This window comes from Scylla paramamosain, chromosome 18, assembly GCF_035594125.1.
Source record: "Scylla paramamosain isolate STU-SP2022 chromosome 18, ASM3559412v1, whole genome shotgun sequence".
Lineage (NCBI taxonomy): Eukaryota > Metazoa > Arthropoda > Malacostraca > Decapoda > Portunidae > Scylla > Scylla paramamosain.
The window spans coordinates 2,712,501-2,730,408 of NC_087168.1; the positions used below are offsets into that span (position 1 = coordinate 2,712,501).

At 39.1% G+C, this 17,908-nt stretch overlaps 2 protein-coding genes across 9 annotated transcripts in view; one reads left to right on the plus strand and one right to left on the minus strand.

The window, feature by feature from the left end:
* LOC135109001 (N(6)-adenine-specific methyltransferase METTL4-like) overlaps positions 1-10,394 on the plus strand; it is a 58,688-nt gene extending 48,294 nt beyond the window's left edge. For 5 of the 6 annotated variants that reach the window (XM_064019967.1, XM_064019966.1, XM_064019968.1 and 2 more), the window contains 5 exons: positions 261-506; positions 2,482-2,653; positions 5,422-5,602; positions 8,679-8,770; positions 9,739-10,394. In XM_064019967.1, coding sequence (XP_063876037.1) covers positions 261-506; positions 2,482-2,653; positions 5,422-5,602; positions 8,679-8,770; positions 9,739-9,885 — 838 coding nt within the window. In that variant the 3' untranslated portion in view covers positions 9,886-10,394. Of the gene's footprint in view, positions 1-260; positions 507-2,481; positions 2,654-5,421; positions 5,603-8,678 lie in introns of all 6 variants that reach the window. The other variant, XM_064019971.1, reaches the window with a different exon arrangement.
* LOC135109002 (cleavage and polyadenylation specificity factor subunit 5-like) lies at positions 9,969-17,350 on the minus strand. 3 transcript variants are annotated; one of them, XM_064019972.1, is made up of 5 exons: positions 17,130-17,336; positions 13,584-13,784; positions 13,053-13,282; positions 11,818-11,932; positions 9,969-10,757 (listed from the first exon to the last, which is right to left on the minus strand). In XM_064019972.1, the coding sequence occupies exons 1-5, from the start codon at positions 17,246-17,248 to the stop codon at positions 10,736-10,738; spliced, it is 687 nt and encodes a 228-aa protein (XP_063876042.1). In that variant the 5' UTR covers positions 17,249-17,336; the 3' UTR covers positions 9,969-10,735. The 3 variants fall into 3 exon arrangements, with proteins under 3 accessions (XP_063876042.1, XP_063876044.1, XP_063876043.1); XM_064019974.1 differs by lacking the exon at positions 17,130-17,336 and adding an exon at positions 14,172-15,078; XM_064019973.1 differs by lacking the exon at positions 9,969-10,757 and having other exon boundaries at positions 11,814-11,932; positions 17,130-17,350.
* Between the last annotated feature and the right edge of the window lie 558 nt (positions 17,351-17,908).

Sequence of the window (17,908 nt, forward strand, 5' to 3'; positions counted from 1 at the left end):
ACAACAGGTGGGGCATGAATGATGCTGGATCTGGAGTTGGATGAAAATTATCCTCACAATACATTAATGTGAGATGCTGCATGAAAATTAGGAACTTGTAAAAAGAAATAGTGATGGAGCAGAGAAGGATTGTGTGTTCACTGTCAGAAATCTTAATGCATATGAGTCTGTATCCTGATTAGCCTGTATCACTTCTGCATGCCTGTGTATTTAAATGTCAATATCTGTTGGTTGGCAGTGAAACGATCTCCTTATTGCAGACTCATGGAGGCATCCAATGTCACATTGGCAAGGCTGGATGGAGCTACTGAGGGTGGCGGGTTTAGTACAAAAGTGATGTGTGGCTCCAAGTACATCCTCCCTCCCCACACACGCTACATTTGTGATGACGTTGCCAACATTCTCAATCACACTTCAGGTGAAAGGTTTGATTTCGTGGTGATGGATCCACCATGGCAGAACAAGCATGTGAAGAGGAAGAAATCTGTTCATGGGAGCAAACAAGGGTAAGTATGACTACGGAAATATTCTTGAAAATCGTAACTGTAAGATAAAAAGTGTTCCTGGTACTATCTTAGAGGGGAAGTCAAGGCATATGAATCTCTTATGTCTGTTTGTCATAATGAAAGGGCAGGGGTAAACAAGGATATCCTGTCAGGTCTTGCTTTAGATGTATAGGGTAGCTAAGCTCCTGGTGTGAAGTAGGCTGCTTCACAAGACTATCTCTTTCCACCAGGGGCTGATGGGGCTAAGAGTGTGAATGATGTGCATGTGAGTGTGTGGTGCTTTCTCTGGGCCACCTCATGCAAAATGACCAACCTGGTTTAAAGGTATATTGATTTCTCTTTGCCTCTGGCTGGCTGGCTGTCTGCTCACCTATTTCTATGTCTCTATCTGTTGTTTGTCTGTCTTTCTGTGTGTATATCTGCTTATCTGTTTCTGTTTCTTGCTTTATTTGTCTTTAAGTCTGTCTTTATTCATTTCCCTGTATCTGTTTGTTTGTTCTCTCTCTCTCTCTCTCTCTCTCTCTCTCTCTCTCTCTCTCTCTCTCTCTCTCTCTCTCTCTCTCTCTCTCTCTCTCTCTCTCTCTCTCTCTCTCTCTCTCTCTCTCTCTCTCTCTCTCTCTCTCTCTCTCTCTCTCTCTCTCTCTCTCTCTCTCTCTCTCTCTCTCTCTCTCTCTCTCTCTCTCTCTCTCTCTCTCTCTCTCTCTCTCTCTCTCTCTCTCTCTCTCTCTCTCTCTCTCTCTCTCTCTCTCTCTCTCTCTCTCTCTCTCTCTCTCTCTCTCTCTCTCTCTCTCTCTCTCTCTCTCTCTCTCTCTCTCTCTCTCTCTCTCTCTCTCTCTCTCTCTCTCTCTCTCTCTCTCTCTCTCTCTCTCTCTCTCTCTCTCTCTCTCTCTCTCTCTCTCTCTCTCTCTCTCTCTCTCTCTCTCTCTCTCTCTCTCTCTCTCTCTCTCTCTCTCTCTCTCTCTCTCTCTCTCTCTCTCTCTCTCTCTCTCTCTCTCTCTCTCTCTCTCTCTCTCTCTCTCTCTCTCTCTCTCTCTCTCTCTCTCTCTCTCTCTCTCTCTCTCTCTCTCTCTCTCTCTCTCTCTCTCTCTCTCTCTCTCTCTCTCTCTCTCTCTCTCTCTCTCTCTCTCTCTCTCTCTCTCTCTCTCTCTCTCTCTCTCTCTCTCTCTCTCTCTCTCTCTCTCTCTCTCTCTCTCTCTCTCTCTCTCTCTCTCTCTCTCTCTCTCTCTCTCTCTCTCTCTCTCTCTCTCTCTCTCTCTCTCTCTCTCTCTCTCTCTCTCTCTCTCTCAGTAGTTCTTGTTGGGCAGGTATAGCATTCCACATGCTTACCTTACTGTCAGCACTACCAAAACTCAGATCCTGCAGAGACTGTGAGGGATTGTTGTCTGATGTTATGTTTAATTATTTTCTTCATATTTTCTTAAGGCTTACTAGAAGCATTCAGAACCATAAGTTACCTTTAACTCATTTTTCTTCATATTTTGTTAAGGCTTACTATATTTGAGGGATTCAGAACCAAGCCATAAAGCCACAAGCACCACTGTTTTAAAAATGGGTAACTTGCTCCTGAAGTCCAGGAAATACAACTCTAGTTTTGATAATGATTAATGCATGACCATTAAACAAGTTTCATATGAAAGGCATAGTCAGTAGAAATTGTCACCAAAAATAAAGAAAGTGTCATAGTGGTCACCAGGCTGCTGAGCAGACTGGGAGCCACTGGGTGAGTTGTTGCCAGGAACTAACACTGACTTCAAATGTGAAATGGAGGTCATAAATGTATGTAAATCTGCTATACACGGAAAATTAAGGAAATTTAAAACAAAAATCCTTTATGGACAATAATAATAATAATAATAATAATAATAATAATAATAATAATAATAATAATAATAATAATAATAATAATAACAAAAATAATTATAATGTTAACTTAATAATACCTAGTCATATATGTTTTTTTATATTTTTTATGCAGGTACAGTATGATGAATATTAAAGACATCTTGAAGATTCCTGTTGATCATTTATTGAAAGCTGGAGGTCTTGTTGCTGTGTGGAGCACAAGCAATCCTTCACACATGCAAGAGTTTCTCCAGAGTCTACACACATGGGATGTTGAACACGTTGCAACGTGGTACTGGCTGAAGGTAATGCAAAGTGTTACCTGATTGTGGCAGTGAGTTGTAATATAAGTTGATTAAATTATAAAATGTTGCATTTTCCCATGATGCCATAAATGTAACCTGACACTTCTGTGAAGCATTTACAGATAATGTGCTGTTTGATGCCACAGGAGATCACAGATTTATGAAGCATCATGAGTTTCTATCATTATTAGACAGTTTGGGCTCGTTTCCTTTCTTGTCTTCACTGGTGTTGTCTTGCAGGAGTAGTTATGGAACAAACTGAGAAGTTGTGACTTTGCAAAATGCCCCAAAGCAGCATGGCACATCAGGGGAGCCCTTCTTCCTGCTGTGAATAATGTAGATTAATGATAATGATATTTGGTTTAATTTTTTTCAGTATTTTTACATTGTTAGGTTTGTGAGTAAGTTTGATATAAATTTTATAATTTCTGTTACTCCTTTGGTTCAGTTTTGTAAGTGGCAGTAAGAAACTATCATACACAGAATCTGTAATCTGCACTCAGCATATACTAGGCTTAGATCTCTCCCAAAGAGAGGAATAAAAGTGTACAGAGGAGAGGGTTCCAAGTCCCCATCATTTTGTCCTTTGCAGTCACATTTTACGATGCTTAGGAAATATAGTGACAGTATTCTTACAACATGGCTCTGAAGTGTGAAGACAGGCCACCTCCTGGTACAAGGGTACTGTGGACAGTTTATTCTGAATGCAGCATGAAGCCAAAAAAGACATCAAGAGAATCATCAAAAATTGAAGGATATTTGTCTTGAAACCTCCCTCTTATAAGAGTTAAGTCATAGGAAGGAGGAAATACAGAAGCAGGCAGGGTGTTCCAGAGTTTACTAGAGAAAGGGATGAATGATTGAGAATACTGGTTAACTTGTGTTACAGAGGTGGACAGAATAGGAGTGAGAGAAAGAAGAAAGTCTTGTGCAGCGAGGCCATGGGAGGAGGGCTACTTGAATGACTGAATTAAGCTCCTTTGGTATGTGGGACATTATTTTGAAAGAACTGCCATCTGTTCCCTGCACATCCTAAAGGTGGTTTCACTAGAGGGGTGGAGGGGAGAGAATTGGGAACTCTTCTATATTTTTATTTTTCCAATGAATACCTCCCACTAAGGGGGATCCCAGTCTGGTGTATAGACTGTAAATTCATTAAAGTTGACAGGAGGAAGACCTAGTATATAGTTCTATAGGAATGTTGTGGTTTTTAATGGACATTTAGGGTGAGAGGTTTCAAGACACTTATTCTTTAAATTTTGATGGCTGCTTTTGACTCTCTTTGGGGACTAGCACCCCAGTGGGCCTTTTTTCTTATAGTTTTGTTGCATTGGCTGGTGCCTCTCCTACATAAAAAAAAAAAGTAAATAACATAGGATGATAGGGTTGCAGCCGTTTGGGTGAGACACAAATGAGAGAAGGTAAACAAGATGCAGCTTGGGTCTAAGGATTAACACTGATGGATGTGATAGGCAGTGCCACCGGTGCTTGGATAACCAGCTTGAGTTGGATCAGGTCAGATCAGAAACTTAGAATAGCTTATTTTTTCTGTGCCATGGTTCACACTTCCTTTCTTCTCATTCCTTGCTGCTGCGTTCTTTGTTCATGTCTCATTCATATTGCTGTCTGCTGCACCAATCACTCTCATTCAGTGTCAGGTGGAGCAGCCCCATTTTATTTGTTGAGCCTCCACTCTAGTCAGGGATGGGCAGTATCAAGCCAGGGGGACCATTGACCTTGGCTGTTTGGGGCCACTGAAAACATGCTCTTGCCTTGTGTGGTTCAAGGCTTGAGTGTGTGCAGCATTTTTTTTTTTTATGTAAATAAAAAAAAATGATAATAATAAAAGAGCCACTGAGATGAAATGATGAACATTTTCAAGTGCTGCATCTGATGACTATTCTGTGTGTGCCAGAGATTCTTCTTTCTACATCTCATTATTTGCTATCACAGAATCTCATCACCTTTGCAAGTCATTGGTGTGGCTTATCTGTTCATCTAGTTTGTACTTTGACCAGTGCAAGCAACCAAGATCTGTGTTCACAGACCACACACCACACTGTAGGCCATCTCTGACACTTGAATAGGGATCACTTCAGTGCAAGAGCAGAATTCTATAAGGCCATTATTTCCAGTTGCCCCCCTCACTACCACCACTTGTGCTCTCTCTCTCTCTCCTCTCTCTCTCTCTCTCTCTCTCTCTTCTCTCTCTCTCTCTCTCTCTCTCTCTCTCTCTCTCTCTCTCTCTCTCTCTCTCTCTCTCTCTCTCTCTCTCTCTCTCTCTCTCTCTCTCTCTCTCCTCTCTCTCTCTCTCCCTCTCTCCTCTCTCTCTCTCTCTCCCTCCTCTCTCTCCTCTCTCTCTCTCTCTCCTCTCTCTCTCTCTCTCTCTCTCTCTCTCTCTCTCTCTCTCTCTCTCTCTCTCTCTCTCTCTCTCTCTCCTCTCTCTCTCTCTCTCTCTCTCTCTCTCTCTCTCTCTCTCTCTCTCTCTCTCTCTCTCTCTCTCTCTCTCATGAAGGCAATAAAATGACAACAGTGATGAACTAGGGACAGAACCTTACTGTATTACATTTTAGTATTGCCATGTCAAGCATTACTGGGTTTTGCAAATGCAATAATTTTATATAATGATTTGAACTAGCTTTCAAAATTAATTGTCAGTTAAATATTTTATTTTTTCCATTTATATTGTGTACATAAATGTATTTTTAAGAATGTAACCTTTCATAATAAGATCAACGTTTGCAACAGTTTTTATTTTTTCCTGGCAGGTGACAAAAGCTGGGGAGCCCATAACACTTCAGGAAGGAAGGTGTCACAGCAAACTGCCTTATGAAAGAGTCTTTATTGCACGAAGGAGCAAGACAGGAGGGTGCTTTGAGGACATCCCTGATAAGTTTGTCTTCTGCAGCATACCAAGTGGAATACACTCACATAAACCACCTCTTTACAGTAAGAAAGTAAATTTTTGCAAGTATTAATGTATATGCAAATGCAATTACAAAATATTTTAGGTTAGGAAATTGATACAAGCTGTTGAGGAGAGCAGAGATTAGCACTCAGTTACAGTCTCAGTCTTATTTATTTAGTTATTTTCATGAAGAGAAGACTGGACAAAAGTTTCTATATAAAGTTATGAAAGAAAAAAACTGAGGTGCCACTCCTTGGAAAGTAAATGGTATCAGGTACATAGGTGATAAGATGGTTGGGTAGTATAGCTCTTAACACTTTTCTCTTAGAGTCCAAAGTTGTGTAAAATTGGGGGAAAAAAAAGGAAAAAACAGCAAACAGTTGCAGAATTCATCATGATGGAAATAAGAGAGTGAAAATATTGGTCTTACATTAAGATATACTATACAAATTAGGAATAAGAGTAAGTGAAAAAAAAAATAATGTCATGCAGTAGAGCCTTAAAGAGGAAAGAGACAGGCAGTATTGCTCAGTGACTATGAAAATGGTGCAGTATATGGCAGCAGGAGGCAGAGCCTTGCAAAACACAAAAAAGACTGGTGGCTGCCATTATAAGCAGGGAACTGAAGGGACATGTAGACTCTTCCCTGTATAGACAGACTTCATGGATGGAGCTTGCCAACCTGAGAGGCTAATTCTGTTCAAGGGCAACTGAGGCTTTGCTTAGAGTCTACATTAGAGAGGAGAAATACAATGTCAGTATTTGCACATGTTGAGACATGATTAAACTTGTGATTATTATTCAAAGGACAAAAAGAGTATTCATTGAAGAAGAGTTAATTTCAGTGTTAGTAAAGAAAAGAAATAATAACATTTTATCTTCATCTAATGTTTGTTTCTAAATCTTTATCTGATGCTGTTTTCTAAGAAGGGAATGACCACATCAGAAGTCTCCATTATTGGTGGCCCTGTGTGACCTGACCCTTCCACTCTCTTCCCCCTCCCTGTCACATCATCCAGCACTGTCCTATTTGATTGGTGACTGTCCTTCTACACTCAGTGCATTTAATCATACTCATATATGATTTGTAAGTGTGTGTGTGTGTGTGTGTGTGTGTGTGTGTGTGTGTGTGTGTTTTACCTATCTGTAACACACACAGCTTGATCTACAGTGTTGTGGTCCTTTCACCGTCTTTGTCCAATTTTCTAGTTGCTGTCCATTCCTTGCCTCTGTCACCTGTTCTGCTAGATCAGATAAATTCATGAAGATGATAGGTGTTGTTAGGTAGGTGTTTCATGCAGGGACTTCTTGCGGCTTCCCTTTTTTTCCAATGTTCTTTTATTCTTATATGAGTCACCTCACTTCTTGCCATTCTTTCCTCATGGCTAAACCACACAGGGAGCTCCACTCATTGTAACATTAACTTGAAATAGAGAAAATTGTTTCTTAGATACTGTACTGAAACCTTAAAAGTTGATAAAGTTCTTCCCAAGTAATTAATTTGTTAAAATATGAGGAAAATTGTTGTTAGCATTTAAGTTAATGATTACTAGAAAGACGATGCATGACAGAATACAATTTTGTAAACCTCCACAACAGATAGGCTAAGTAGAATATTGGTCATTTATGGCAGCAACAATGGTGGATTAGTCTGAGGGAACTGGAGGTGAAAATACATTAGTTGCAATCTTAAGAAAAATTATCTTGAAAACAAATATTTGTCAGACTTTCAGGTTTCCAGGGTATCATAGGCATAGTTTAATTGATTTTGCTGACAAGTGAGAGGATAACAAAGGATTGCCAGTGCTGTGTCCTTTCTAGATTCCATAGTGGTGATCAGAAAGGATTATCACTCAATACTTCTATTGAGGACAGTTTAGAAGCTTTAAACTGACAAAATTGATAATGGAGGATGGTCATATATATATATATATATATATATATATATATATATATATATATATATATATATATATATATATATATATATATATATATATATATATATACACCCACACACACACACTCACCAGAGCTGGGCACTTCTGCAGGCACAAATCTGCAAACAAAAATGACCTACCTTCCCCAATTGCGGAAGTGCTTGCAGAAGTGACCAGCTCTGCGTCTGTGACAGCATTTATGATAAAAAGCTTCAATGCTAGTAGTTGCTCAGGATCACACTTCACTCCAATATGGAGGGACAATCACCTTGTTTGGTAAAAATGTAACATTTTATGAGGTTTTGGATTTGCAAACTCTTGAAACTTCCTCTGCTGTTTACAGTCTATCCTCTGTGCAGAGCTGGGCACTTCCACAAGCACTTCCACAAACCTCAAACTCCACAATTGTGGAAGGTAATTTTTGTTTATGGATTTGCATTTGTAGAAGTGCCCAGCTCTGATATATACAGAGAGAGAGAAATTGAAAGTAATGGAGAAATTTATAGACACAAATAAATGTTAGTAGAAAAATCAGGTAGCATTTGTAGTGTGAGATGACAGGATATAATAATTTGTGTTGGAGTGATGATTTCCAGCATATGTGATATCATATCCATATCATTAGGGTTCAGTTGTTGGTGTTACATTCAGGAAGAAGTAAGTGCAGTAAACCATGATCGGCAGGTGTAATCAGCAGTGGTGTATGGCTGAGGTGAAGGCACAGTCATTGCGTTGCTGATGCTTGTCTAGCCTTAGATATCCTTCACCCTAGTGATATCATAAGGCCCTCAGGGTAAACAGGAATGGATGGTTATATGGTGAGACACATTCATTGTGTTGCCAGTGCTTAACTAGCCTTAGATATCCACATCCTATTGATGTAAGGTCTTTAAAGGTCTTCAAGGACAAATAATGTTTGGTTATATAAGGGAACAGAAGAGAGCTAAAAACTGTAGGTAATGCCTGAAATGAGTGGTATTAAGTTCATCATCAGATAGATTCACCAGTCACACTTGTCCTGTGTTTTGTCCTCCATTCTCTCTAGATATTTGCTGTTTCAGCATTACTGACAAATGGAGTACTTCTGTTAGGTGGAGGGCAGTGTGTTATTTATTGATCAATGTTTTATCAGCTCTTCATGCTGTCCCTTCTTTCTCATGTATTGTTTTGTTAACAGAGCTTCTGAAGAGGTTTCTGGCACCTCAGCCTCAGTGTCTGGAGCTGTTTGCAAGAAATCTGGTTCCTGGATGGACGAGCATTGGATTGGAGGTACTGCGACTGCAGCATAGTTATCTGTTTGAAGACTTGGAGGACTGTTTATGTTTATAATGTACAGTAAACTATTAAACAGAACTCTATAAACTACAAAAAAACATACACATGCATACATATACCAAGGCTCTCTCCTCCAAAAAGGGAGATAGCCAAAACAAGGCACATAACTTTCACACCCACACTCTTTCACACCACTCACTTTCTTAACACCTTGGTCCCCAACGAAGCGTTTGTTTCTCTTCTCGTGGAAAAATTTTCACTATGCATAGACACTTGCCATACTGTAAAGTGGCTTGAAATGTCCAATGTCCAATTCATAAATTAACTTGTTTACTCTGAATCTGAAAGCTGTCCTTTGAAGCATCATGGACTCACTAACATTGATCTGAAGGCCTTGAGTGTTGTGCTAATGTGTGCAGGTTTGACACATTATCAGTCAAGCTAATATGACCAAAACCTAAATGGATTTTGGTAGACCAGGATTCCCCTGTCACTATAATCCACTTCATTATTTCAGTATTAAGATTTGTTTAGTTTACCATAACCACTTGGTAAATAAACCTTGCCTGTACCTTCTTCCACTTCAGCCATACCATGCTGACATAGTGCCTGGTCTCACAGATAAGTTGTGTTCATTTTCACCAAGAACTGATTCTCACCAATATTAGTCTGAGATTGTTGCAATTGAAAAGTGCAAAAATTATAAATAGAAACTGAAATCATTGCAGTATAAATCATGTAACATGTATAATTCAGCTAATCAGGTGGGACAGACAGAGCTTCTTCACTGCAGTGGGCAGGGCTTTATAGTGTAAAATTACCATCTTAAAAAATTACTGCAACTCAGAGCATTATAATAATTGATTAATTTCAGCACCATGATCATAACAATCCAGTGATCTCAGTACCTTAAGAGAGCAAACTGCACTCAAATGTTCACTTCTTCACTTTTATCATTCTAGTGTGTTACCCCTGTGGGAGGACATAAGACTAGCACCACACTCTGGCAGAATGGGAAGAACATTACCACGGTATTCTCAGCACACCATACAAGACAGCTAGCTAAAAAGGGACAGATCAAGGAATATGGGAACTCACTTGTATTTTGATTCCCACTCCCCCTGTAATTCATTAAGAGTGATGTGAGCTTATAGAGACAACAAACACACCAGAAAGACAGTAAGACAAAATATACTATTGAGAATCTGTATTGGGATGAAAACGAAACATGACAATCATATAATTTAATTGGTCTTAACTGACACTTCACATGGAATGAAAATCACAAACATTAAATCCACCACTCTATAGTCACTAGTAAATTTTTCTCTATGACATTACACTGAGGAAAATCTAAGAATAATTACAAAATATTTTGTACCATCAGCATAGTGGCTGTCAAACTAGGCTGAGCAACACATGTAATGCCAAGTTCAGTCCCCATTGTGCTGCACACTTGTGAGAAGTCCCATGCAGCACCACGTGCCTCAGTCTTGTGTACTTCTTGTGTTAAGTCAGGTTGTCAGATGGGAGAGCTGACACTGCTTATGTCACCACACACAGAAAGCCTCCATGGAAACACCTCACATTACAACAAAATATTATAACTTCTCACAGATTTACTGTTTTCTTCCTCTTCATAATATTTATATAAAAAAAATAAAATAAATAAATAAATAAAAAAAGGCTAGCCAAGGTTCGAACAGAAGAGATGTGAATAGTAGTTTTTAAAAATAATGTGGTTCAGACAGAAGAGATGTGAATAGTAGTTTTTAAAAATAATGAAATATTATTAACATTATCATATCAAAAAGAATACAGGAACTGGTATTCCTTCTTGATATGTGAACAGTTTGAAAGTCGGATCTTACATGAATAAAACAGAATATACAAATTGTTAAAATATCAAACTGCAGTATTATAGCTCAAAATCTCCTACTCAATAAACTACACAGGAACTTACATATAGGTAAAATTGAATCTGAAACAGAATAGAGAAAACACTTAATTTATTATTTATCTGATTATTATAGTTATAATTATTGTTATTATTCATTATTGTTAATATTCTCCATTATAAATAATCAGGATTTTGAAAACCAGGTTCAAACTTTTCCAGTCATCTGGTCAACATTCAGCAAAACTTCAAGTTGAGATAGCTGTGTGCAACTTGCATTTCAAATCTATAATTATATGTTCCTCTAAACTCCAATCACTGCCTCAAGTGACCCTACCAGTAGTCCTATCAGTACTCCATCTTTTTATTGCCCCTTGGGGCCAATCATTTGCAGTAACATGACACTTTTTTTCTCATCTTTAAAAATGAACAGAAACACAAAACAAGATTCAAAACCAACTAGTAGCCTTGCACACAAGCACCTCTTTAATTGTTGGAGCATTTCTCTACATCTATAGTTTTAACAATTCTTTATTAAATAAGTAGCAAAATGAAGACAATGAGCACTTCTTAACAAATATTTTTCATCGTGCTTGAAATTTCAGTCACGTTCAATTTCATTACTTACTTTAAAACTAAGATGGTTATCATGAATAGTGTGTTTTCACATCCCTAGCAGCCCTAATCCTTTGTCATATCACCAGCATGTGGTCATTACCAGTTTTTTTGGTCCAGCACCTATACTCATATCTGTTTGTTGCATAGTGGACAGCAGCTCTGCTGAACTTGTTCAGTCAATGTCTTTTTTTACAACCATGGCTGACTTTTAGGATGGAACTAACACCATTCAGCATGAAATAGTAAGAAATTCCAATCATCTTATAAACTACCAACAAAAACTGAACTTAAAGAGGTACATGTAGTGTCTGTATGGCAAGCAGATTTATTCCCTAAACAATTTTGTCTCCAAAACTGCATATTTTGTGAGCAGTTCCCCAGGTGCAGCCTATTATTTTGTTGCAATGTACCTTACACAGCACTGCTGAAAAATAATACTTATAAATTGTTCTACCTCATCTATTGCCTTAAGTATGTACAGCAACTTCTAACGAGAGAGAGAGAGAGAGAGAATACTTCAACTCACCTGCAAAGAGCTTGTGGTAGAGACGATATGATTGGTCCATAGCCTTGTGAATTGTCATAGAGTTCAAATAAAGGTGCGGCGACAAGCTTATAATTTTTTGGTACTGCAAACAGGGCTGTAGGAAAATATTGACATTAGTTATAGCAAATAATTGTTCAAATACATGGGATGTCCATGGATGTATTTGCTGTATTTCACAGCTTTTAAATGAAGCTGTCAGCATTAATTAGTGAAGATGATAAGAGGAAAAAAAAGAGCCTATGTAAGTTGCATATACACACAGAGTAACTGCACATCACAACTGATTACAGACAACTGGAGAGGGGAGGAAAAAATAAAAAATAAAAATACAGTACAATATTAACATTTTCTAACTTCAAAAGTAGAAACAGCTGTTTGTGACTCAAGTTTTGTATGGTCATGGGAGGACACAGCAATGCAATGAACAACAGCTGCATCTGGGGTTTAAATCCCTAGCCACATGGAGACAATTTCAGCATGTCTCCTATCATGCTGTAACCTGTTTAACTAAACAGGAATAATTATCAGTTCACCCTAGCAAAAAAAAAAATCACTGCAAAAATGGCTGTTTTTTTCAGCTGATTCTGTGTGATGGGACATGTTAAAGTTATTGCAGCTTACAAATACACCTGTATTTCAGTTAACCAGTGATGGTAATTTGCACCATAAATTGACACAAGTTGGTATCCAAGACAGACCAAGGTCAGGTCCAGATGACTGGTGGCACCAAATAAATATAAATAAACTGTACCAAACCCTGACATATCCAATACATGAATCCAATTCATGAAGCCTATAGAAGCTGAATAAACATTTGAACCTTGTTGACAGAAGGGACACCTTTATCCTCACTTTAATCAGAGATCTCTTTTATTGCTGGTGCAAGGACTGTGTATATAAATCAATCTCGGTGCACCTTAGATTTGCAAAAAAAAAAAAAAGACTGGCAAGAAATCTATATAAACTAAGTTTGAATGATACAAAACATACACCTCCTCAATGAAATCCTGGTACTGTGAGAAGGAATCTACATCAACTAAGGGAAAACATGACAAATGTAAACACAGAGACAGCTCAGGTCCTGAACACTACAACTACTAGATTAATAAATACAGTGGAGTACACACAAACACTTTGCCGAAGACTAAATCAAACACCACTGTAGCCCCTGTGGTAAAACAATGTATTTCATGTTACTGCATAGACACACTTACCCTTTTCTCCAAGTTGAACTAAGAAAAGCTTTTTATGTTCCTTGGGTTTGGTGATGTGTGAAGGAATATAAGGGTATTGTGGAGGCTCAAAGTTTGGTCTCCACCAGTTCCCTATTATATCTTCTATGACCCACTCTTGCTTGACACCGTCTTGCCGCCCAAGGGTCTCTGTCAGTAGCCGCTTGAGGCCCTCCACTTCGTCCTCTTCTGTGTCCAGTTCCCCACCCGGCCTGCCAACAAAAATTCATCACTCATTTTCTTTCCTACTAGAAATTCATCATGCCTTCTAGATTCAAAACACAACATGGTAAAAGCTGACAATATTTGCAGGGAATTTTTAATACTTCCAGTAGTCTTGAAATAGAAGGACCAGAACACTCACAGCTTAAAGAATGTTGTGCCAAGTTGCAGCAGTAAATATATTCATCATACCTTTTAGACTTAAAACACAACATGGCAAAGGATACCAGAAAATTTTCATTATTTCCAGTACCCTTGCCTCCCTTGAAATGAAAGCACCAGAATACTCACAGCTTAAAGAATGTTGTGCCAAGTTGCAGCAGCAGGACGTGTGGCAGCCCATGTTCATGAACCAGTAGCACTGCCTCAACGCTTCGCCTCATTCCAATTTTGTCGAATTCTTCACGCATCCTCTGGAATCTTGCTGGCACACTGGGGTCCCTCTCGTACAGTGCATCCTTGGTTCCAAATGTGTAGTTTGTGAGTGGGTACCTGCAGAAGTGCACAACCATTGACAGGATTATACTCAGTTCATGATCACTAGAGGCACAAGCCCCTCCCCATGAGAGAAGCAAATCAGGGGATCAACACTCTGGCCTGCTACTGGTTGGCCGTGTTTAGTGCAAAGTGTGCATCTTACAGTGTTTCGTTTTCTTTACTAAGAAACAAACTATTTGCTTTGAGTACATGAAAACCATTCCTTCACCGTCTATAGTAAATGTCTTATTACTTGAACACAAAAGCAAGTCAATAGCACTTGATGAGAAGATTCAGAGTGAGGAGCATATAGGCTTGTAAATTTCTGGCCAACCGAGAGAATGATATTAGTCATCTTGAGGTGCTTAGGTATACCTGGACTGCAAACATCCAACCCCTCACCTGAGACATAGGAAAGAGAGCGGCAGGGCCAGCATTAATGCCCATTGGGATCATAAACCCCAGCCAGCCAGGCCTGTGGCTTGCCCTGGGCCAACAGGGTGTATCACTGATGACAGATCAAGCATGCCTTGTATTGCTGTCACAGTGTTTTATCCATTAATTGTAAAGCCTGACCACCATGTTTTTCTTTCTGCTTTGAAAATAAGAAAATAAAATGCAAGGACTAGGTGATTATAATGTCTCAAGAATGTTTCCATTGTGACAATGAATGGCAATGTCACTGAGTGGGTCACACCCCTCACCTGAGACATGGGAAAAGGAGCAGCCTTGTCTGCATTAATGCCCTAAACAACCAGAGAGAGAGAGAGAGAAAGAGAGGGCAGATACAAAATAGAAAGAAAAGAAAGAAACAAAGGAAAAGGGACAAGTGACAACAGGGTAGGGCAGGGTGAAGCAGAAGGGACTGGCTGTGGTCTCTGACTACACAGAACAGATATTTATACTATTGTTTTTTGCAATGAAATTATCCGGCAGTGTTTATTGAGTCCCCAAAACAATGTCAAACCCTCCACCACACCTCGGAACACTGCCAACAACAGGGTAGGGCAGGGTGAAGCAGAAGGGACTGGCTGTGGTCTCTGACTACACAGAACAGATATTTATACTATTGTTTTTTGCAATGAAATTATCCGGCAGTGTTTATTGAGTCCCCAAAACAATGTCAAACCCTCCACCACACCTCGGAACACTGCCAACCAACGGGGATAGAATCCAGTGCTCGCCAAACTAACTTATTTCATAATTTCTAATCTCATTGTTTTGCTGCAGTCAGACAGAAGCGCAACACTCCAGGCCAACCACTGTGTATTTGTGATCTCAATAAAATGGCTCAATAAAAAAACTACAACAAAAACAGGGTGATTTTAAAGAATTGAAAAAAAAAAAAAAAACAATGCCTGTATTTATATATATTTCTACATTATAAGAAAGCTTTATTTTTTATGGGGGTGCAGCCCCTCCAACCAAGAGATGAATGGTTAGTAACCCTTTGCATGTGAAGGTCCATTAATAATGTTGTGTACTAACCTCTGAGCTGGGAGAAGTGTTGTACTTCTCCTGAGAAGGTTAAAGTGATTTTTATTTTATTAAAAAACTAAAATAAAATAATCTTTTTAGGAGTGAAAAAATAAAAAATAAATAAATAAGCCGGTCAACAGCCTTCGTAATTCTTATGAACCACCCAAAATAACTTCATCCTGGAAATATTGCCTAACATCTCACAGTGGAGGAAACATTAGACACATCAGCCAATGATGGCCCCTCATTGCGCCACCCCTGCCTCCCTCACTCTGCCCCCATGTTCTGCCGCTGCCATTTCTACTGTCATCCACATTCTAACAGCCACGTACATTTCCCTGTGGCCAAACACTTCAGGGGATTTAAAAGTTAAGCAAATTGAACCACCAATGTAGAGCCACAAACACCTAACTGTGGATTCCCATCTACTATAAATCTGTCACAATGCTTCATGCACCATAGTGCTGAGAACAATGAGATCTGTACACACAGGAATATGAAAGGAATGCATATCTGGAGGATGCCTTTACCAAAACAGACAATACTTCACATGAAGAGATTCTGAAGTGTTACAAATTAAAAACAAATATTGTTCACCAAAATAATAAGCTTAGCCTGTACATCACTCCTCACCAGAACTTATAACAGGTATGATGTCTCTAACTACAGTAAGGGTACAGTATTTCATAATCCAATCAAGTGTCTAACTACAGTAAGGGTACAGTATTTCATAATCCAATCAAGTGTGACCCAGCTAGCCTCTGAACAGGAGTCTGTGGTCTGAATCCCTTCAGCATTCAAAATTATGAAATCATGAGCACTTCTAGATTTGCCATCACTGTTCATAGAAATGCCGGGAATTACAAATTCAACAACATAAAACATAAGGATTTAGAGACTATGGATGTTATTCAACAAAATATGAAAAATTGAGTTGTAGCCTATTAAGAAAAAAAAAATTATTAGTATCAGTGATGAACTTGATCAGGTCTGGGAAATCTCTCAGTGCTAGAAAATCTGTTATTATTATACAAGTGCATCCGTCTCATGGCAAAAAAAAAATCCATTGTTCTCAGTGAAGTACTTGTGCCACATATAACATGGTGGTGTGTATCTTTACTACCACAAACTGTTCATTCCTGATATTAATTTAAATCAAATTTACCATTGCGGTAAGTTAGGTTTATTTAGGTTAGGTTAAATAAGGTTAGGTTAGGTTTAATAAGGTTAGGTTAAGTTTAATTAGGTTAGGTTTAGTTTTTTTCTTTTTCTTTTTTATGAATTTCTGCTTATTTATATGTGTGCCTTTATTGGGGGAGGGCATGTAAGAAAAAAATAACGGCGAAGACGGTTACTAGATTGATTCAAAGCACATGAAAATCTATCAGAAAAAATGTAATTTCGTCCGAAAATGTTTGACTGGTGCACTTATATAAATTTACCGAAAATTTGCATGAAGGTGCAGCACAAAGTGACGCCCTGCCCCTGCAGCCCGCCAAGCCACACCAGCGGGGCACCATGGCAGCGGCAGGCAGGGACCACCACCTCCAGTGTTGAGTGAGGTTGACCAGTGACCACCCCACGTGTGCCTGGCCACCTCAGACCACAAATGACCTGGCCACTCACCTTCCAGGCACAGGCCACTGCAAGCACCAGCCAGGCAACTCACTGCAAACACTGAACACTAAGAACTGCTGAAGTGTGTGTGTGTGTGTGTGTGTATATATATATATATATATATATATATATATATATATATATATATATATATATATATATATATATATATATATATATATATATATGAACCAAGGTGGAATGACCATGAGCACAGCAACCAAACAGACAGACTAACCCCTATATTTCTCGCCCCAAACTCACAGACTGATGGTTCTGTTGAGAGCCATTGATGGGTTTCCGTTATACTTGGCGCCGTAGGACGGTGGCGTGGAGTTTTTTGGCCAGCCCGTGGATCCTGCTCCCCGCTTCTGTGCCGCCATGTTGTAAACACACCACGCCGGCCGCGCCGCCCCTCCCCGCCCCGCGCCTCGCGCCGCCCATTGGCCGCGCCACCACAACAGACGCCCCCATTGGTCGCCGCGCCGCTACCTGCAGATGAATGAACCACGCAAACATAGCACACACTGAGTCCATGGTATGTACAACAGAAAACTACCGTATACATCGCTAGTAATTAAGCTACTTCAGGAGTGTCATCTTGATCACACTTGGCACCGTTCAGAAGACTCCTCCAAGATCAACACATTCTATGATGCATGAGTATTTACACCATGGTAACAAACTTCATACTGACCACAATGTTGTAGTTCAGCAGCAGTGCTTATCTACTGCTATATCACCATTCTAAAACATACATGAACTCTCCTATTATGCTCAAGTTCTTTTTTTTTTTACATTCACTTTATTCTAGGAAATGAAATGAAAGGAAATTCTAGTAACAATGAGTTACTTTAGGAAAACTTTACGAGAGAAAATCTTATAACACCCATTGGTTACGATCCGCCGAAGAATTCATGAAGATCCTTGAGCAAGGAAGTATGAAGAAAATTAACTTACAGCAATATTCAAGGTATGAGATACTAAAAAGTGGAAAGAAGAGGTCAAAGAAAAGAAGAGTTTCATAATATACAGTAAGATGT